Source organism: Phacochoerus africanus, chromosome 10 (assembly GCF_016906955.1).
Source record: "Phacochoerus africanus isolate WHEZ1 chromosome 10, ROS_Pafr_v1, whole genome shotgun sequence".
NCBI lineage: Eukaryota > Metazoa > Chordata > Mammalia > Artiodactyla > Suidae > Phacochoerus > Phacochoerus africanus.
The window spans coordinates 84,317,696-84,339,909 of record NC_062553.1 but is presented as its reverse complement, the minus strand read 5'-3'; the positions used below and the strand labels follow the sequence as shown (position 1 = coordinate 84,339,909).

Below are 22,214 nucleotides of genomic sequence, written 5' to 3'. Positions count from 1 at the left end.
CTACGGTAGTCATGTACCCGGGTTGTTTGGTAGACTTTTCAGCACTGGGGTGTCATTTGATGAGCCCCCCCTCCCTTTTCCCCATCCTCCACGCCTTCTTTTACTCAGGAAGATTTCAGCCTCTTAGACACTCTGCCCATCTGCCCGCAAGATCTTAGAGAACCTTCCTATCTGCTTTGTAAGTGTTGAGTATCATTATTGTCATTATATGAAAAGTCCGCCACACCCTCTCACTGCACCGAGAGTTCAAGTCAGTTTGGTTAGTAGATCACTTTGCTCTGCTCCCCGAGTGAATGCTCGCTCGGGCTGTTGCCGCGTGGCGCTGGAGCCCCAGAACCAGCTTCTACCAAGAAAGGCTAGACTCCTGTGACTTCTACCCGGCACGAAGGACCCAAGGCTGGGCTCACCACTTGCTCTTTTCACTTCAGGTGACCTCATTTCCTTGCTTGCCTGTATTTAAAACCATATCTCTGGTAGACCCTCTTTTCTTATGAGTCTCTCAGTATTTCTAATTATTGTTCCACATTTTTTCTAAGTAAGTTATTCTAACGCATTTATTGGTCAACATAATAATGATTGGTGTTTCCAAAGAATACTTAAATTTGCCGAAATCAAGTCTAAATGCTTATAGGGAGAATCACAACATTTGTCATCCCAAGTGTAGCATAAAAATTAGATAGCTGATAGATTTTCTTTGGGAGTATTTTAACCCTCAGATTTCTGGATTTGGTTTAACAGGTAGAAAAACTTATAAAATATTTGGTGAGCAGATTGAGTTACCAGAGGGAAATGTCTCTTCAGTAATTAAATAAGATTTATCATTAAACTTCATATATTTTGACTTCTAATGATTTTATATTACTTATATCTGACTAGAAAGATGCATAGATTAACCTAATTCATAGGCTGTTGCTTCTTTATTTCTGTGTTTTAAGGTATGTTTTTAATACTCAGACATATTTGTGTTTAATATCTCTCTGTTGATTTCAGTGATTCTTAGCTAAAAGATACTATCTTATAGTAGGTTTTATGTCTACTAAATATTTTAGCAAATGCAGTTTTTTTTCCCCAAGTTGGAAAAAAAGTTATGTGTTGAGAAACCCATGTTCTTGTTAACTCTGGGATATTGGAACATGGCTATGGAAGTATTTCTAATGTTTCAGATAAGGTTCTAGTTTTGAAAACATCCCTGTTTGTTTTTTCAAATAGAATCTGTTGTATTTCTAAGTCCTGTATTTCCAAGGCAGAGTCAGCTTTCATAGCTTTGAGATTTTGGATTGAAATACTTAAAGAGAAGAAAATGACTCAAGGTTTTTTTCTGAAAGTAGTGAAAGGAGAAAAACTTATTACTCATCCTGTTCTCAATGAGAAAAATGAGGATCTAGGGAAATACCCTGAGTTCGACGCCAGTTGGTTTCAGCAGGCAGAGGTAGGCAGGGACCCAGGCTTCCTGCCACCCAGCCTGGTGTCAACTCTTGTCTGCCACATCCACCCCCAGCTTCAGTGGGTTGTTGTAATCTCCAAAATTCAACCGTTTTGATCATTGTAATAGCATTTTAGCTGCTCCTTAAAGCAGTGGCAATATGGTAACTTCACCCCAATCGCTGTCGCTTTTTAAGACGTTTTTATTTTCAGTTGTAAAAAAACACATGAAAAAAATGTATGCTCTTACCCATTTTTAAGTTCAGTAATGTTCAGGGTACATGGTTGTGCTGCCCCCGTCTCTTTTGCTTCTCCATCAAATCTCTGCAGCATGGGAAACATCGGAAGGGGTTTATCCGGCACCCGGTTGGGAAGGCGTGTGCCTCGCCTGTGTTTGCGCCTTCCTGGTAGTACGGACTTAATTACGTGGGATTTGCTCACCTGATCCGCGCAGAAGCTCCCACTTTAGTGCACCTTTGGAAATCCCACACCCCTTTCTACCCCCAGGAAAAATTCTTCCCTGATTGTAGGTTCCCTGCTCAGTTTAATCCTGAGCATATGAACATGAGTCACCCTGGGTAAGTGTGTAATCCCATTTATACCTTCCTTCCAACCTCCCTTTCATTTTTAAACTTAAGGGACTGGATCCCGAGTTCCTGTCTAAGGTCCAGCGATGTGAGACGAACTTAGGGACCTGGCGATGTTGAGATTTTTTTTATATTGTTTTTGGAACCAGCACTTTCTAGGCTACTGACAGAGAAGCTTCATGGCCTAAGTTTCACAATTCAGACTATGTGCGGAATGTCTGTGTGGATGAAGAAACAAGTTAAAGCTTTTGGGGGAGGCAGGGAGACAGAGGAATGGAAACTTTTAAGATAATCTGATTTTATGGGGGAAACTTTGAGAGTGTTCAGATAGGTACCAGCGTAGCTAGCTGGCTTTGTGATTTCTCTGGGTATACAAAGGAAATGTTCCGTATTGGCCTTAAGAGATAATGTTGAATAAATTTATTAACTGATAAATGAATATGTTCATAAACCTGCCTGTGATTCTAGTTTTCTTTTATCTTCCCAACATGTACCCAACCACCAATTCCATTCCTTCATTTGTGGAATGAAACTTATGTCAATGGGAAGTTATTTTTTAAATCGTATTTGTAAAGTACCTTGGAATCCGGAACGTTCTTTGTTTGAATATGGTTCTGAAAGAATTGTCGATCGTTAATGCTTACATTTTTACACCCATAGAGGAATATAGGAGTGGGAGTAAGTTGAACATCCAGGTACTCCTTTTAAAAGACGACACACATTTGGACAAAGCCGGTTTCCCTCAGTGCTTATTTTAAATTGGCAGTCATTTAGCCAGCTTCAGTAATCTCACTTAGCAAGTGTTTGGCACGCCTGTCTTAACCTGCACAGGTTCAGTTCACACAAAGAAAGAGAGGGTGGGGTTACGTGACAGGAGCACCCTGTTAGCCTCATTACCATATTCTGAATAACTGTATTTGACTACTTGCCAGCAGATCTAGGCAATCTGGAGGCGAGGCAGGCCACGTGAGCCCTGGGCCCTGGGAATTTCTGGGAGGAGTGTAGAGATTCCAGCCTGTAAAATGTTTACTTTTTCTTCTTGGAGGGGAAACACTTTAGAAGATGCTATTTAGGCTACTTCTCTTACCCTCTGAACAAAATAACTTTATTTTTCTGCCTTCACATCTGCAGAAATTTCAGATCTTTTCTCGCCACCCTTTTTTTTTTAAAGAATAGGTACCATAGGAGCTCCTGTCCTTGCTCAGTGGTAGCAAAACCTGACTAGTATCCATGAGGGTGCCAGTTTGATCCCTGGCCTTGCTCAGTGTGTCCTGTATTGCTGTGAGCCGTGGTGTAGGTCATAGATGCATCTCGGATCCCCCATTGCTGTGGCTGGGGCATAGGTCAGCAGCTACAGTTTTGGTTTGACCCCTAGCCTGGGAACCTCCATATGCTTCAGGTGTGGCCCTTTAAAAAAAAAAAAAAAAAAGGTACCGTAGAACTTGTCTCAAAAATAGCTTTTGGTAATCTCTCCTGGACAAGTTTGAGTTCCTACTCTGCCTGGTTTTTGTCTTTGCAGAATTAGTCCTGAAGCTCTTTTTGTGAGCCTTGCTGGGGAAGCTCTTATGCAGGCTTATCATGTGAACACAAATGATGAGAACAGGACAGACAGGATAAACGAGGGTGCCCGTGGAGTCAGCTCCTACCCAGTGGATGCTCAGATCATCAAGATGGTAGTCCGGCTCACCTCTGCATAGACATGGTCTTTACAAAGTCTCATTTTGTGACCTGTATTCCTTTTTTTTTTTTTTTTTTTTTTTTAGGGCTGTACCCATGGCATATGGAGGTTCCCAGGCTAGGAGTCAAATCAGAGTTGTAGCTGCCAGCCTACACCACAGCCACAGCACCTCAGGGTCCGAGCTGCATCTGTGACTTACACGACAGCTCACAGCAATGCCAGATCCTTAACCCACTAAGCAAGGCCAGGGATCGAACCCACAACCTTGTGGTTCCTAGTCAGATTCATTTCCTCTGAGCCACAACGGGAACTCCCTGTATCACTTTCGACTTTTTTTGATACCCTTCTGCCTGAAACCACAACTTTGGGCTCTAAAACCAGTTGGGAAGAAGTCACTTGAAACCAGAGATTCTTAGGTATTTTGAAGTAGTGCCTTTTAGGGTGAGGAGATGAGGCAGTGCTTATGCTTTTAGTTCTCTAGGTCACATTTTGGGAGCAGCTTACTGATACTCAGGAGAGTATCAGAATCACCAGGAGCTTTTCAAAAAACATATACTGTTTTTTTTCCTTCCCATTTCCCTATTGCAGCAAAGGGTAAGGATGACAAAGAAATGTGGTGGCAGTTGAAGCTAGAATCTGTCGAAGCTGTGAGTGCTTCCACAGTGTGGTAGTTTCCATAGTTTGTGCCTCATGTTTACTCCTCCTAGGAATGGAAAGATAGAGCCTGATGTCACCAGCCCTTGTGACTGGTGTGAAAGCTTCTGAAATAATAGGCTCAATGTACATTTAATAAGATTCTCACCAATCAAGCACCTCTGATTGGTGCTTTTTTTTTAGCTTTTTAATATTCTTTTCCATCATGGTCTATCCCAGGAGACTGGATATGGTTCCCTGTGGTACAGCAGGACCTCATTGCTTATCCATTCTAAATGCAATAGTTTGCATCTACCAACCCCAAACTCCACGTCCATCCCATTCCCTCCTCTCTCCCCCTTGACAACCACAAGTCTGTTCTCTATGTCTGTGAGAAGACTGATTTTTTTTTAAGTCACTAATATGGAGCATCAAAAACAGGAAAGAATCAAGTTGATTCTAGCTATTGAAAAAGAGAAAAATACTGGAGTCCCTGTCGTGGCTCAGCATAAACAAATCTGGCTAGTATCCATGAGGACACAGGTTCGATCCCTGGCCTCGATCAGTGGGTTAAGGACCAGGCATTGCCATGAGCTGTGGTGTAGGTCGCAGATGCAGCTCGGATCTGGCGCAGCTGTGGCTGTGGTGTAGGCTGGCAGCTGCAGCTCCGATTGGACCCCAGCCTGGGAACCTCCATATCCCTCTGTTGCGGCCCTAAAAAAGACATACATACATACACACATAAATAATAAAAAGAAAAAAACTTAAGAAAAACTGAGAACCTGGCATTCCCTTGTGGTTCAGCAGGTTAAGGATCTGGCATTGTCAGTGCAGTGATTTGAGTCACTGCTGTGGTGCGTGTCCAATCCCTGGCCTGCTAACTTCCACATGCCTTGGGCACGGCCAAAAAAACCTGAAAAACAAAAAACTCAGAACCTAAGAAAGAACTCTGGTACATTAAACCCAGTCCTAAATTTTTAACGAGCAGTATAATGAGCATATATGTACATTTTATATGCCAGGCATGTGTGTATAAATATATGTGCTTTTAAATTTCTGGGTTGAAGTTATTAAATTTCAGCCAGCTTTTGTTGAACTTCACTGATTTCTTTATAATGTTTCCAGTGTTGTGCATGATTCTTAAATTTACACGATCACCATCTACTCTTCACCGATTATATAAATACAACTTTGATTCTTTATAGCTTCTTCCCCCCGGTTGATTCCTACCAGCCTGTTGAAAAGAAAGAACTTAGAGGTGATTGTAATCATGTAATTCAGGAAGCAATGTGGGGTTAATATGAATAACTCGGATTATTAGTTCATTATTTTCCTTTTTTATTATAACATGTTAAATATTCCTGGGGCTTCTCTATTGTGTCAGTTTAATGTCTCCTAGAATTAATATAATATGGAATATTACCCGTTTCAGTACTTACCATCTCTGAAGGTGGTAGATGTAACATCTGTTTCTTAAACACATACATGCACAAAACTATAAATCAGTTTTTACAAGTCCTATAACAGCACTGGTGAAACTTGAGTTCTGGCACTTGGCCCACGTTTAAACTGATAGCGCCTGTGTGGGGAAGACGATACTAATTACCTATAATCTCTATAGGATGTGTTAATATTGTTAGGTTTGAATAGGAGTTACTCCATATGAGTTATCTGATTGCAAAAACGGAGAGAATGTAAATATTGACTTTTGTGTCCCTTTGAATTCATCTTAGTGATTTACTAGCATATTGGAGATACACATAATAACCTTTTTGTTATTGTTGGCGCTTTTTGTATTCTCTTTACCCGAGATGTAAAGCGCTAGCAGGGGGGCCAGTCAACGGAAAGGCTGCCTTCAGGTGTAGTGAAGTTGATCTCATTTCACCATCCTCACAGCTTGGCCTCGGTCCTGTCAGCTCCCTCCTCAGCGCCTTGTTTACATGTTATATAATCCAGACTGGCTTGTCCAGTTTGGTAGGTTTGTTATAAACTGCAGAGCTCAGTAGACGTGGGGTGACATTTTAAATGGCATTAAAATTTAACCCGTTCCCGGAGGAGTGATGTCACAGAGGAGCCCAGCTGTCAGGTGGCCCGGGGTGGGGGGGTGGGCGAGGGGTTGGGGGCGTTTCCATTTCCTATGAGGAACTGGAAAGCCACATGAAACTGAGCAACGCCTGTCCAGAGGACCACTCCTTCATGCAGATGACATCCAGCGCCATGTGGGAGAGCAGAAACGTCCGATACTAAGAGCAGGTGGTAACTGTCCGCTCATGAGGCGTGTACACAAGCAGGAACGGACAGACCAAACCAGTGGAACCATGTTCACTTGTCTGTGCCCAACATGGAAACAGTGAGGGAGGAAGGCCGTTTATAGTCTGGTCCTCCTCCTGCCTCCGTGGACAGAGAATGTGTCCACGCGCTTGTGATGAACTCCCTTGAGGCCTGAGCACCGAAGGGTTGTGCTGACTCTTGGTGCTTCACAACCCCCGCCCCAGATTATAGGGTTATTTGTTTTCTGTCCTTGTCTGTTGAACGTCATGACTGAGGGGCGTCATCTCATCGTATGCGAGTGCTCTAACCCTCTGTGGGGCTGTGTGTCCCATTCTCTGTGGAGTGTGTCCTTCTCATATTCATTTATTGGCAGCCCCTCCCCACCCCCTCGGAAATTGGGCCCTCCTGGGGATATTCTGGAAGTCTTTTCTGGAATTCCTCTCCCCCTCGTGCAGGGCTTCTCTGGGATGTGCAGGGGTTCCCAGGGGCAAAGAGTGTCAACCCAGAGTGACACCGATGACCTTAATCCCCTGTGTCCATCTCGGGGCTTCTCTTTGAGCAAAGAGACTGGGCAATCCTAACCGAGAAGGTCTCAGTTTAACAACAACCCACCTCCCCCCCTCCATGAGTCACTCTTCCTTCAAAACATCCTAAAGGAGGTTCTCATTTCTGAAAGACAGGTTACAGCCTGCTTGATTTTTTTTTTTAGTACCCCTGCTTAATAATGATTTTAGAGAGTAGAGGAGGAAGTGGTTCTTTTATGAATGTGGCATAAACCTCCATAGCCTTGTGCAGATGATCTAACTTCATATGAATCCTGGCTTATAGACAGACGCTTCCTTTGTTATAACTAGATGCACCACTCTGTCCTTCTCTGAGATGATGAGAGAGAGATAATCCCCTGTATATCACATATATTTAAAAAAAAATCAGAATTCAGAGCTGAGAAAATTTTAAACATTTCTCATTCTTCTGATTGACGTTTTAGCAGTATTTTTGCTGTTTTAAATTTGTTTTTATTATTTGAGATCAAAAATACATTTTTATATTCTAACTTTTATTTTTGAACCAAAACCTATATCCATGGAGTTACTATCTTTTCAGTGGCTGACTGTTGGACTTTATAATCATAAGATTGTGAGACCTTTAGAAGACAAAATAGAGAATAAAATTTGATTTGGGACAAGGAGTTCTACTTGGATGCTGCAAAAATAGAAAGAAGAAAAAAGAGTGAATAATGCAACATAAACTCTTTTTCCTGTAAGTTCCTTTTTCCCTAACTCTTGCCATCATGCTAAAAAAAAAAGGGTTTGCTTGTGAGCTGCTTTTTCTCAGAATCCTGCTGCTTACTGTTAGTAAGAACTTTTTTCCTGTGCCAAAGTTTTGTTTTTCATGTGATTTCTACAGTAATTTGGGTCTTACTGAGAACTTTTTTTTGGTGAAGTACAGTGGTAAAAGTTGTTGATTAAAAGCCAAAGGAAAATGTAATATGAACTTCTCTACAATTTAGTTGCAGTGACTGGGGGACATTAAATGCATTCTCCGAGGTGAGTGAAGTTAGGTTATTGTAAGAGGACTATCAATTCTAGTAGATAAAGTCTGAGTGCTTGTTTCTAGTTTCATTTCCTACCTGGTCTTCTTCCCAAGGATACACATTTTTAAGATTTTTTTATTATGCGAATAGAGGGTGATGGTTCTGACTAAGCCAGCTTCATGGAATGGCACCACCCCTTCTTTGGGAATAGTTAAACAGGGAGATAAAAAGTTAAGTCCTTGAAGGGACCAACTGGAATTCTTGAGCACTAGGATACCTTACAGCATGTGAGAAGGTAACTGAGTGCTTTTTAGGGCATGGCCAGTGTTCTGCATCTCTTAGCCTGATAGGAAAAAAATAAATCCTATTTTAGATACTTGTATTGAAACAGCATGGTGATACATTCATCCTATCACTCCTTTTTTTTTTTTTTTTTTTTTGCTTTTTAGGGCCACACCCGCAGCATATAGAAGTTCCCAGGCTTGGGGTTGAATCGAAGCTGCAGCTGCTGGCCTACACCACAGCCCAGCAATGGCAACTCAGGATCTCAGCTACGTCTGCAGCCTACACCACAACTTGAGATAACGCCAGATCCTTAACCCACTGAGCAAAGCCAGGGATCCAACCGACATCCTCATGGATATTAGTTGGGTGATTAACTCAGAGTGACTGCTGAGCCACAACAGGAGCCTCCCTATCATTCCTTTTGAGTGAGAATTCCAGAAATGCTCAGTAACATCTTATTTAGCCACTCACTCTGACTTCCTCACTTACGGGTAGGATCTTACAGTGTGTGTTTGCTTTGTAAATCTTAGAGTGGCCTTTGACCGAAGGTAATAAAATGTCATGTGAGTTGGTATTATATCAGTCAGGATTCTCAGTCATAAGCAACAGAAACTTCTGGCTGATTTCATCAGGAAAGTTTCTCAAGGCTATTAGGTAGCTCACAGTTTCCCTGGGAAAGCTGAAATCCTAGCTTGGGACCTTATCATCCCTGAGCTAAACTGGCCCAGGGAACATCACTCCTGCCTCCTGGACCGTGACCTGAGACCTGACATCCTACAGCATCAACATCACTGACACCACACACCAAATGCTGCCACTCTTGCCTCGGGAAGCTGCTTGCGAGGCCCCAATCCCAGACCCAGGTTTTTGTACAGTATTCATTGAGATTTCTTAAGATGCAAAAATCTGGAGTGAATGTGTTTGGTGGAGCCGATGGATCCGATCACGTGCCTTCACTGTGTTGCACGGTGTCGGGGTGGCTAAGAAAACGAAGATCTGGAGTTTTCTGCTTTTGCTATATTAGGGTTAAGGATTTTCCAAACATAGGAAGAGGAGATTCCCAGGCTGGACAACCTGAAAAAATCACATAGGTCTCCTGTTCCTGGCATATTAGAGGTAGAGGTGGAAGGATTACAAAGGACAACAGTTACCTTCCCACAGAATTTCAAAAATAAAATCTCTGCTACAAATAGGAGGAAAAATGTCATTGAAAAACCAATACTTTCCTAGTGCAGACAGCCCCCTTACGATGTGACTTACAGTTTTTTGACTTGACAGTGGTGGAAGAGAAATCCGCATTTGGTAGCAACTGTACTTGGAATTTTTGCATTTTGATCCTGTGCAGTACGATCCTCTCTCATGATGCCGGGCGGCGACAGGGGCAGCTCCTAGACAGCCATGCGGTCACGGGGGTGAACAACTGAAATGCACACGGCATTTCTCTATGTCACTTTCAGTATAGTGTGCAACACGTTTCATGAGCTATTCAACACTTTATTATAAAACAGGCTTTGTGTTAGATGATTTTGCCCAACTGTAAGCTAATGGAACTGTCCTGAGCACATTTAAGGTGAGCTAGGCTAAGGTATGATGTTAGGTGTACTAAATGCATTTTCTATTTATGTTTTCAGTATATAATGGGTTTATAAAGATGTAACTGTTGAAAGTCACAGAAGATCTATATTCTTATAACAGCAGCCTCCACAGACAGAAGAGCAAGCACTCTGTTTATTGAGCAACTGTTGTGTGCTGGGTGGTGTTTTTTTGTTGTTTTTTCTTTTTAATTTATCTCCTAATTCACACACAACTTTGGAAAGTAGGTATTCTTGCCACCATTTTTACAGATAAAGAAACAGATGCTCAAAGTAACTTCCCAAAGGCACACAGCTGCTGTATGGCAGTGTTGAGATTCAAACCCACTTGTGGCTGCTTCAAAACCCTGTTCCTTCTGTTGTACCAGGTTTCCTCCTCACAGAAATTTGTGGAAGAGCCAAGATGCCTTCCCTGATTTAAACCAGAAAGTTGTGTGGGTGCTTCTGCATCGTTTCCTTCATAACCCATTACTTATCATTAACCTGAGTCAGGAGATGCTTCCAGGCTTAGGAGGGTGATTGCAGCTAGAGCTATAGGTTCAGGGGCCACAAGAATGCAAGTGTCAGGAGTTTGCTGGAGGCACAGCAGGCTGGGGATCGATCCAGCATGGTTGCTGCTGAGGCACAGGTTCTATTCCTGGGCCAGGAACTTCTGTGTTCCACAGGCACCACCAGAAAAAAAAAAAAGAAAGAAAGAAAGGAAAGAAAAGAAAGAGTCCTTGGGTGCTCTGGGCATTTACACTTTTGTGTGGAGAGAGTTCGTAGCGTGAGTAGATCTGAAGGAGAGGAGCCAGCAGTAGAGACTGATTTTTCCCTTGGTAGCAGGAGATCCTGTTAGGGAAGCCAGAGATCATAGTTTAAGAAGGAGGTGTGATTGGGAGCCAGGTGCTTCAAGAATCAAACTAGGATGAGGTGGAAAATAGACCATGGGGGTCCACTAGCCACGCAGGAAGCTGTGGTGGCCTTCTGGAACAGGCCATTGAATCTTACCCTCCTCTGTATCTGAATCTTACCCTCCTCTGTGAATCTGGTAGAAATGCCACTCTGTATTTTAGGTTCACATACTCAATGGACCCATGCAATTTTGTGTTTAAAATTTTTCTTCCTTTTTTTAGAGGATGCTTTGGTTTTGGTGGACACCCTGGGACTAGAGTGTGTCCCATGCCCATTCTGGAATCACGATTTGTTTATTTAGAGGTCATCGTCCCTCAAGAATGACTTTGACTGATTGCCTCTCTGTTATTTTATGTCTGCCTCCTTCCTACTCAGGTGGTTCTGTGACACCTTCCAACCACTTGCGCTGTTTATCTTTTTGCAAATCAAAAGAGCCTAATGTCGTCATCCTTGTAATGAAGCTTCAGAAAGGACAAGTGGTTAAAATTTAACTATTTGCAGTTTATTTAATTTCTCCCTCTTTAGAATATACAGGCATCAGAGTAGAAGTATTCCTGAGTGGCTTATAGAAAACGAAGGGGGAAATGAAGAGGTGTTGGGATAGATGTTAATATTTGTAAGGTTAAATGTCCATAGCAGAGTCTGTCTTCGGTGCGCCCAGAGTGGAGGGCCTTTTCCTGGTTTAGGTGCAGCCTTGTGCATCCCCAGTCACTGCATGATTGTCCTTTGTCCCCCGCTCTCTGCGCCCTGTGGTCCCTGCTACAGTTCTAGTGTCTGCAGTCCACTCCCCAGCCCAGGTCAGTGCTGGTCATCTCACCGACACTAGTTGGCTTTGGGATCTTTTTTTTTTTTTTTTTTTAAAGGACAAAAATGAAAGCACTCCCTGCATCTGCTTTTTGGTTGTGTCTCTTACCTCTTCTCACTCCAGTGACGAAATTAATGTAGATAGAGGGATGAAGAAATGATACCTTAACGTTTTCTTATACTCTGTCCTCTTGTGCTCATCATACCTCTCCCTGCTCCCCCTCACCCTGTTCTCCTTTCTGACCGTTCAGTGTCTGTCTTCCCTATTATAAAAACTGTGTCAATTATGGTCTCTGCTGTGCCCCCTGGGGGCTAGGCTAGCAGAGTGCCCGACATACAGAAGATGCTCCATCCAAATAGGCATATGCTTAGTGGTTGAGAGGAACCAAAGGCAAGTTTGGGGGTGGGAGGGAGAGAGTAAGCCATTATTTCTCTCTCATTCCTGACAGCTTTTACCCTGGTCTGATTTCTTGCTCGCCATCCCCCCATCTCTCATCCTGAAGGAGCCTTCAGCAGCAAGAGGCTTCCCACCGTGGGGTGCTGGGCCTGTTTTCCCAGGGCACGTTTTTCTGCCTGGTGGTTAGTCTGTTGGAACTATGTACTTAAGGAAGTTTTTGTGGGCTGGCCAGAGAAGTGAGCCTCTGTGTATGCACTGCTTCTCTGGGAAAATGCATTTTCGCTTCAAATGAATCGACTTCCATACAGACTTTTGGCTTATATCCTTTCCATTAGTTGGGGACTGCCATGGCATGATCTCCCGTTCGGGCTTTTATTCATTACTAATATATAAATGAACAATAAGCCATTTCTTTGGAGAAGGAACAGAGCCAGAAGTCTTTCCTTGTGAGATTACAAACTGTTACATTAAGATGAATTTCATTCATCCTGCAAGCATGGTACTTTCATTTCAAATGTATTTACAGAGGGCCTGGCACATGCTGGGCTCTGTAGGAGGGATTCACATGTGAATAAAATAGGGACTCTGTCCCTGTGAGGTCACAGTCAGGTTTCCATTTAAATAGGAATTGCACTCATGTAGCGCACAAGATCAGGTCGTGTCTAGCTGTGATACTCAGCAATTCTGTGGTTTTGAATTGCTCTATTCGTTTACCCATTTTCCTTGTCATATGTGGTTCTCTTATAAAATGTATTTTTAGATAATGTTGCAATAATAAAGCATATTGGCATTCATAAATAACAATTAGTAGCAATAACTTCACCTTTATAGCTTTTAAGTAATTCTGAATTTGCTTTTTTTTTTTCTTTTTGGCATGTTCCTGGGCTAGGAATCGAACCCATGCCACAACAGTGACAACACCAGATCCTTAACCCACTAGGCCACCGGGAGACTCCTAAATTGTCTTTATTATTGAGAATGAAAAATGTAGGAGCAAACCACTTATTTTTATTCCAGCTTTTATCATAAAAAGAATAAAGCTTGACATATCATGAAATTGCCATAAAAATAGAGTGATAAGGGCTTTATTTTGAAAGTACACAGATTTCTCAAGGACAGTATATGTGAATATGGGATTAATAGATATTTTAAAAGTGCTTTTCTGTAACTTCCAAACATTTTACAGAAAATGTATGTTCTTTTTCCACTGCCCTTATTATACACACATGCATACAACATGGCATCTCTTCAGATATGTAAAAATATTTCAGTGAGATCTCCTTCTTTCCCCAAATCATTTACCCATGCATCATAATAAATACTTGATGAGCAAAACCTAGTTTCTGGGAACTGGAATGTGGGAAATCTGGATGTTTATATAAAAAATTCTGCAGATATTTATAAAGTGTACTTAGAATTCCCTGGAGTAAAAAATAATTGGGTTGTGTGGAAATAGTCTGCCTTGAAACTTGGAAAAGTTACCTGGTAGTTAATTTCAACTCTGATCTGTACCACAAACTTCTTTGTTTCTGGACCTCTTTTATTTTTAAATAAAAGTCTGTAGTTCATGTAATATATTAACTGTTTCTGGCAAGTGAATTAACTACTGTTTCCTCTCAGGATCTGAACAGAAATAAGTACTATATCTAGCTTCTGGAATTCCGTTTAGTGATCAGGTTTATCAGGATAATCCCGAAATTAGTGCTTAAACTTGGATTTGCAAATACATTTTGGGGTGTTGTTTTTCCTCGCTACCATGACTACTAATTAGCTGTATGTTTTATTGCCTTGTTGGTTTCTCATTCATCATTTTAGCAGTTTCTTTTCATGTAAAAATCAATCTTAGAATTTTCTTGTGGTGCAACGGGTTGGGTTGCTGCTCTGGCGAGGGTTTGACCCCCTGGCCTGGGAACATACACATGTCTTGGGGTGCAACGAAAAAAAAAAAGTCAGTCTTTAGCTAGAATCTGGTCCCCATGGTTATGAGAAACTGAAAATTCACATTTGAGGAGTAGTTTGGTTCTAGTGATAGAACAATTCATAAATTATTCAGCAGTTTGCTTCTGTGAGCCTTTAAATATTCTGTGCTGTGGTGGTTGATAGAGAATGATAAGTCACACGGGTGTATATCGCAGCGTTTCTGCTGACAAAAAGAGGTCCTTATCTAGAGTTGGCAGGTACCTTGAATTATTTAACTGGATGCATATGAACTTGGTTTAATTGATACTTGTTATCTCACCTTTATAGAAATGAAAGGTAGAGGCCCTTCCTCAAGTTTTTTTGGAAGATTATTGTTTGCCTTTTAGGAGAAAATCATATTATGGCGAGGTAATGAATCAAATTTAAAGTGAAGGAACTGCCTTTCTTTTTTTTTTTTTTTTGTCTTGTTGTTGTTGTTGCTATTTCTTGGGCCGCTCCCACGGCATATGGATGTTCCCAGGCTAGGGGTTGAATCAGAGCTGTAGCCACAGGCCTACGCCAGAGCCACAGCAACACGGGATCCGAGCCGTGTCTGCAACCTACACCACAGCTCAGGGCAACGCCGGATCGTTAACCCACTGAGCAAGGGCAGGGACCGAACCCGCAACCTCATGGTTCCTAGTCGGATTCGTTAACCACTGCGCCATGACGGGAACTGCAAGGAACTGCCTTTCTTAATAACTGACACATAATAGGTACACAATAAGTAATCCTTTTACTTGTGCCGAAGAAAGTAAATATTCAGACTAGTTCAGATCATCTCACAGTCCACAGATCTGCACATTGTGTGACATTTTCCTTCTGGTTGTGCTTAAATACGTGCACATGGTACAAGATTGGTAAGCTTTTTATCAATTGATGTGCATCTGTATTTTTCACTTTCATTTCCTTTTACTACTAAAAAGAACATTTGGCTAGATTTTTCCTTGTAATGAGTCAAATTTTGCTTCTACTTGAGTTTTTCCTAAGTTTATTTCATCTATACCAAAACACAAAATCAGATGTCTATGGTAACTATAACCCGGAACAGGAAACTGTTAGCATTTTCAAGTCTTCACATCTTTCTCAGAGGAAGACAGAATAAAGCAAATACTCATATAAGCCCACTTTCTATAATTAAGAACAAATAAATGGGCCACCAACACAAAACAAAAACGGGCATCAGAAAAATCATGATTGGTCTTTTTTATATGGTTTTAGAAACATATACATTGTATTGTATGTATATGAATGCAGCCCCTGAGTTTCAGTTAAAATGCCATTTGAAAATTAAACCTGGGCATTCCCATTGTGGCTCAGCAGGTTACGAACCTGACTAGTATCCAGGCCTCATTCAGTGGGTTAAGGATCTGGTGTTGCTGTGACTGTGGAGTAGGCTGGCAGCTGCAGCTCCAAATCAACCCTAGCTGGGAACTTCCTTATGCCCCAGGTACGGCCAAAAAAAGTTAAGAAAGAAAGGAAGGGAGGGAGGGAAGGAATTAAACTTGTTGCCTTATAAAAGACACTAATCGCTCTTTTTTTTTAATTTTGTCTTTTTAGGGCTGCTTCTGTGGCATAAGGAGGTTCCCAGGCTAGGAGTCAAATCGGAGCTGTAGCTGCTGGCCCATGACATGGCCACAGTAACTTGGGATCCAAGCCACATCTGCAACCTACACCACAGCTCACAGCAATGACGGATCCTTAACCCATTGAGCGAGGCCAGGATCGAACCTGAGTCCTCATGGATACTGGTCAGATTCATTTCCACTGAGCCACGACAGGAATTCCCAAGGACACTAATCTTTTATACTAACTTTTGTGTTCAAATATTAAAAAGCTTCATATAACTTATCATTTATTTTTTAATACCTGAAATGAAGCTGACTTGGAAAGTTAAGAAGAGAGCCAGTTAGGAAAGTTTTAAGGCAGTGAACCTTAAACTTAAAAATTTTGACCTGCAGTTATGTTTTATGTTCTGTACCTTTGTGGTATTCTCTATACATAGTTAATACATATGTCTAAGTGCAAAATATGTTTAATGCACTAGCCGAGATACTCAAATTCTGTGTCAACATAAATATTAAATGGATTAATTTATATTTTCTGCAATAGCTCTATTGAGATATAAATCACGTACATTAAAGTTTACCCTTTAGTTGTGTAAGTATACAGTTCAGTGGTATTTATTAGATTCATAGAACTATATATCCATCACCACCATCTAATTCCAGAACATTTTCATCACCCTGAAAAGAGGAACCCTGTACACATTTAGCAGTAACTCCATCTCCCTGCAACCTCTTCCTCCCTTAGGCAACCAGTAATCTACTTTCTGCCTATATGGATTTGCCCATCCTGGCTCTTTCATATAATGGAATTATATGTGGCCTCCTGTGTCTGTGTTCTTCCACTTGGCCTAATGTACGCATGTATTTATCTATTGATTGATTGACTTTTAGCCACACCTGCGCTAATGGAAGTTCCCAGGCTAGAGGCTGAATCAGAGCTACAGCTTCCGGCCTACACCACAGCCATAGCAACGCTGAGATCCAAGCCGAGATCCAAGCTGAGTCTCCAGCCCACACCACAGCTCATGGCAACAGCAGATCCTTGACCCACTGAGGCCAGGGACCTGACTCGCATCCTCATGGATACTAGTTGTGTTCCTTACCACTGAGCCACAATGGGAACTCCTCGCCTAGTGTTTTGAAAGTTCATCTGTGTCGGGGCATATATTAAAACGCCATGCCTTCTTGTTGCCGAATAATCTTCCACTGTATGGCTAGATCACAATTTGTGTATCCAAAATGGATTAGATTTATTTTTTAATTGAAAATTTTACAATCCTCACACCCTCTGGAATTCTCCCAGGCTGCTTTCTCTTACCTCTCTGTCCATGACCCATACCTTTCATAGCTGGTTTTTCACTGTACTCTTTCCTTGTTCGAAGACTGTTTCAAAGGCTGCTTCTTTTTTGAATATTTTTTCTTGATCCCTTGAATAATAAGTAATCTTTTCCTTCAGATTGTCACAGTGTTTTGTGCCACAGTTTCTAACTTGTGCCTTTGATTATGTATACATTTATCCCTCACTTCGAATTTTAATGCATGAGACAGAGACATTTCTGTATGAGAAATAGCCTTACAGATAGCCAAAGATCAATAAATAGTTTTTAAATTAATGAGTGAGATCATTTGAGATCACCCGGATGTCATAAGACTAAGGCCATAACTGATAGTTAGTATTTCTAGTCCAAATGCCAAAAAACTTCCAGAAATTAAGGAAGATAACTACATTTTTGGGAAAACAGAACAAAACAAAACAAAACATTCTGTTTTCCTATTACTGGCTCAGTGACCTAGGGTCTGGCACCTAAATGGAACTCAATAAATATTTGTCGAACTGGACCCAGTATCTGGTGACAGGACTGGGGAAATCTTCAGTGTCTCTAGAAAGGAAATTGTGTATTTATAAATTTACGTAGAAGCCCCAGGTTTAAATGGGAGAGAATCAGCAAGAACATACGCGGTCCAGTGGGGAATGCGTGGGGAGAGTATCTCTTGGCAGGAGAGCTGCAGAGCAATTGCTTCTCACTTTTATATGAGGTGCAGCCTATTTGCATATGTCATTAAGTGTTTGCTTTTTTCTTCTCCCTTCTGGAGGACTAAGTGCCAGTTGCCAGTTACCATCGAAGCCTTAATAAAACAGACTGTCATATGTTCTCCTCTAAGTGTAAGGGCTCGAGGGTACCTCTTTTATCTTGTTTGAAGCCAGATTCGGACCAACCTTAAGTCAAGGGTCAAGCTGCAAATTCTGATAAGGATCTCAGTTTTGATGATAGGCCCATCCACAGATGCTCCCCTTGGGTGCAACAAAGCAAGGACTTTGCTTCTAGGGTAGTGTTTTCAGCCCCATCTGCAGGGCTTTGAAAAGGAAGAAAGAGGTTATTGGCAGGTCCTGTTTTTGAAGAAAAAAAGAATGAACGGGGATCCCTGCCAGTGTGGCAAAGAACTTATATTTTAGTGCTACCGTGGCAAAGAACTTCTTATATTTTGGTGCCAATTACTTTATATGGTCAGAGATTCGAGACGCGAGCCCCAGGTGGGACAGGACAGCAGCCCAGTGATGGAAGAAGTAGGCGTCCAGGCTCTTAGGGTTCGCCTAATTTCTCTTTTTTCCATAACGGAGGTTGCCCCCAAATAGGACTGTGCTGTTTCGGGAGTAGATAATGCTATCCCATCATCTTGTGATTACCCAAAACTTAGATATTTAAAACAGTTTGAAAACCTGTTGCAGAAGGAAGTAAAAAGTTTTGTGGCTTTCGTTTGTTTTATCCTCTCCATTTCTACCCATCCGAGTTGCTGCAGATATGCCAAATTTCTGTAAGTGTATACAATTTGAAATATTTTAACTATGACACATAAGTTAGTTGTTCTTGGCAGTAGATTCCTATGGAGGCTTTTCTTCATATTTTGTGCAGCCCTCAAGATTTTGTTTGTTTTTATTTGATAACTTTAAAAGTTGCCCTTATTTTCCTTTGTCAAACTTCATCTGGCTTTATGTGTTCTCTTCTTACCTGGCCTTTTGTTTGTTTAATGCTTGCTGTGGCACTGGCTATATAAAGGAATACTTTTTCCTACCAAACATTTTCATTCATTCTACACCACTCATTCTGTTCGCAGTGAGAAAAGACAGTATCTCCCCGCTGTTTACATTCTGTAGAAGATAAAAGGCAATGCAGGGTGAAAATAGCTTATTGCTCTAGCTCCCACAGAACGGCAGCCTCTGTGGTAGATGGAAGAGAGGAGTTTGGTGTTTGCTGTTTGACAAACTCGTTTTTGGAGAAAGAAGGTCATACATACATGATATGTTGGTCACCCCTGTTGGTGTCCACAATCTGATACTAACTAGCTGGGTGACACCTGACATCGCTTCCTCCTTCTGAAGGAGTGATTGGGTGTGAAGCCCAAAGGCTTGCTAAACCGGGAAACCGCTGTTAACTGAACGCACAGGAAATGGAGCTGCTTAATCAGTTCTGCTGAGACACAAGGGTAAACTGTGCAGGCTGCATTGTCTCCCCAATGTCGTGACTGGTTTTGAAAACCGGCGTCCAATAAGTGAAAGGCCTAGTGTTATCACAGCAGCACTAAAACTAATGAATAAGAATGAGAGAGTTGGCTGAATAGAAAGAGGCACAAGTAACAATTTGAGCTTGCACCAGAGCTCTCCAGAACCTGCTCTAGGCACCCCCCACTCCCTGTCCCTGGAAGCCTTCAGATAGAAAGCGGGCGTGTACCCACTTAGCTGGTGCATTGATCGGGGCCTGGTGGGAAGCAGGTGGCATGCTCAAGTTGGATAAATTGGGGAACATTTCCTTAAAAGGCTGCTTACTCAAATCGAGCATATAGTGAGAATACAACTCAAGTAAGAGGGGTAGGCAAAGGCCAGCCCCTGCCCCTGACTTGGAAAGAGGAAGGAACATTACCAGACCCGGGAGGGGTGGCAGGAGGGTGGCCGTGCAGAAACAGCTGCCTGGCAGGGGTTGAGGGCTCTGGCTGGCCGAGGGAGGGTGCAGCCGGAAGCAGCCCCCTGCCCTCAGGCTCCTCTCCCTCTTATCCCCGCTCACCAAACCCATCCCCCAGCTAGAGAACCCGCTGTGATGCAGCCTTTACCAGTTAGCCTCCCTCAGCTCAGAACAGGGCAGGACCAGGGGGAGAGTGGATCTGGAGGGGTGGCTGGAAATTGTCCAGCACGGATGCTGTAAAAGCGACTCCTGTGTTGAAGGGACATCCCTGTCTTCCCCGTGGATACTGTGGAGCTTGTCTCTATGAGGAATCACTGACTCAAAAATCCTTGTGGTGACTCAGCTCAGGCAGCCAGCAAGTACAGACTTCCTAGTCATCCAATATCTAGTTTAATATTTTCAGTTGTAGAGAAGCTGATCTTACTTTAAGAAGCAGCTTGTTCCATGGTGGAACAGCTCCAGTTATCAGGGAGGTTTTTCTTGCATTGAAAGCTGCCTTCCTGTAACTTAGAGTGGTTGTTCGTTCTCTCTTTTGGAGCTGCATGAACAAGGCTACTCTCTTCCGCTTTATCTTTTGTCCCCCTTACAGCCTTATTGTTGGTGGTTGTTTAACAGTCATTCGTTTTATTCAGCCTGTATTTACTGCATGACTGCTAGGTTCTAGATGCAGGCTGTTCAACTGTGAACAAGACCAAACTCCTGCATTCCTGAAGCTTATGTTCTAGTGGATAGAGGTGCCTTGAGCAAAGAAGCATATCCTGTGATGACTGACTGGTGGTGCTAACTGCTGAGACGATCAGCTGTTAACCTCTTTCACAAGAGAAACTCAAATTCATTATGAGTCAACTGTGTAATGCAGTTGCCAAAAAGCCTCATTCCATCTTAGGCTGTGTAAACAGAATGCCCGACTCTAGAAAGGTTGTGTTTCCTCTGTTTTCTTACTGTTCGGCTGGACCTGGAGTACTGCACTTATATTCAAGAAGGACATTGGCAAACTGGAATTTGTTCAGGGGATGTCCCAGGATAGCCTTTTAAAAAAATTTATTCAAGTATAGTTGATTTACTGTGTTGTGTTCATTTGTGCTGTACAGCAGAGTGATTCAGTTACACACACACACACACACACATTCTTTTTCATATTTTTTTCCATTATGGTTTATCACAGGATATTGACTATCATTCCCTGTGTTCCCAGGATAGACTTTTAAATACTTGAAGGAAGCCATCATATCCCCAGAGAGTGTTCTTTAGGCCACACCTTCCCAGTTTTATCAACAGTTTCTCAGATGGTATGATTTCTGGACTCTTAACCATCCTGGTCTTTCTCTAGATTATTCATTTCCTCTGAAAATTGTGCTGCTCCCAGAATTTACCTTGATTCTCTAGATGTGGTTTCAACTTGGATAATGCCTGTAGTCTGCTTCTTCCCTTCCTTGGTCTGGTTATTTAATTTTAGTAATGCAACCATGGATTTTGAATTTCCTTTTTGTTTTTTTTAACAGCTGTGTTGCTCCTGACTCTCAGTGTTAAAGTACTATTAAGCTTGGTCTCCAGCATTTCTTTTTGTACAATTTATTTGTATAATCTTTTTGTTTTGTTTTGTTTTTGTTTTTGTTTAGGGCCATACCTGTGGCATATGGAAGTTCCCAGGCTAGGGGTCACATCAGAGCTGCACCTGCTGGGCACAGCAACTCGGGATCTGAGCCATGTCTGTGAACTACACCACAGCTTACAGCAATGCCAGATCCCCAACCCACTGAGCGAGGCCAGGGATCAAACCCACATCCTTATGGATACTAGTTGGATTCACTTCCCCTGTGCTACAAGAGGAGCCCCCAATTTACGTTTATACTTAAATATGGGGCTCAATATCCCTATTTAAAATGCCGCCTTGGAGTTCCCTTGTGGCTCAGCTGGTTAAGGAGCCAGCTGGCATTGTCACTGCTGCGGGGTGGGTTCCGTGGCCCAGGAACGTACACATGCCCTGAGCATGGCCAAAATAAATAAATAAATAAATAAGATAAAAATGCCATTTCGTTGCCATCCACATAATCTTCGACATTAAGATTCTTTTGAATATTATCTTCCATCTGACTTTGTGCCATTTACAAAATTAATAAGCCTATTCTCAAACTTCACCTATGTGATTAACATAATTATTCAATTAGAAAAGAATAATGCCACCAGCCCATTCCTTCAGGTTACAGCAGCTCAATAATTAGTACTCTTTTAGGGTGGCGGCTTAAATAATTGAGAATACCTTTAGCTATGTCATCTAGCTCACATTTCTTCATTTTATCCAGCAACTTTTGAAAATGAAGAGACATACTGTTGGTGGCCTTTCTCTCTGATACCAGGCTTACCAAAAGACATATGAGGATAATTTGACATGACACTGGAAACACAGCCACTGGTGCTCCCTCTTCCTCCAAATCTTTATAGTCTTATCTGCTTGAAAATCAAGGCAGAATTTGTGTTTGAATTGATACGAGGCTTGGCTGTCTGTGGTTTTACCATCTTGGTATATGTCTTTTCTAGAACCTCTACCTTCATGGGTTGAGAGCTTGCAAGCAGTAACCCCCATGGATCTTGAGGAGGAGATGAGGCTAAAACTTAAAAGTGGTCTCTATTCCC

General features: G+C 42.0%; 1 protein-coding gene across 7 annotated transcripts in view; it reads left to right on the top strand.

Annotated features, from left to right (window-relative positions):
- The window catches only part of GAB1 (GRB2 associated binding protein 1), a 130,718-nt gene that overhangs the window by 15,220 nt on the left and 93,284 nt on the right, over window positions 1-22,214 (top strand). The window contains exon 1 of one of the 7 annotated variants that reach the window (XM_047797968.1): window positions 226-428. The exons of 3 other annotated variants lie outside the window; for them this stretch is intronic. In XM_047797968.1, coding sequence (XP_047653924.1) covers window positions 294-428 — 135 coding nt within the window. In that variant the 5' untranslated portion in view covers window positions 226-293. Of the gene's footprint in view, window positions 1-225; window positions 429-22,214 lie in introns of those variants that run through there. 3 more of the 7 variants (XM_047797970.1, XM_047797969.1, XM_047797971.1) reach the window with 3 other exon arrangements.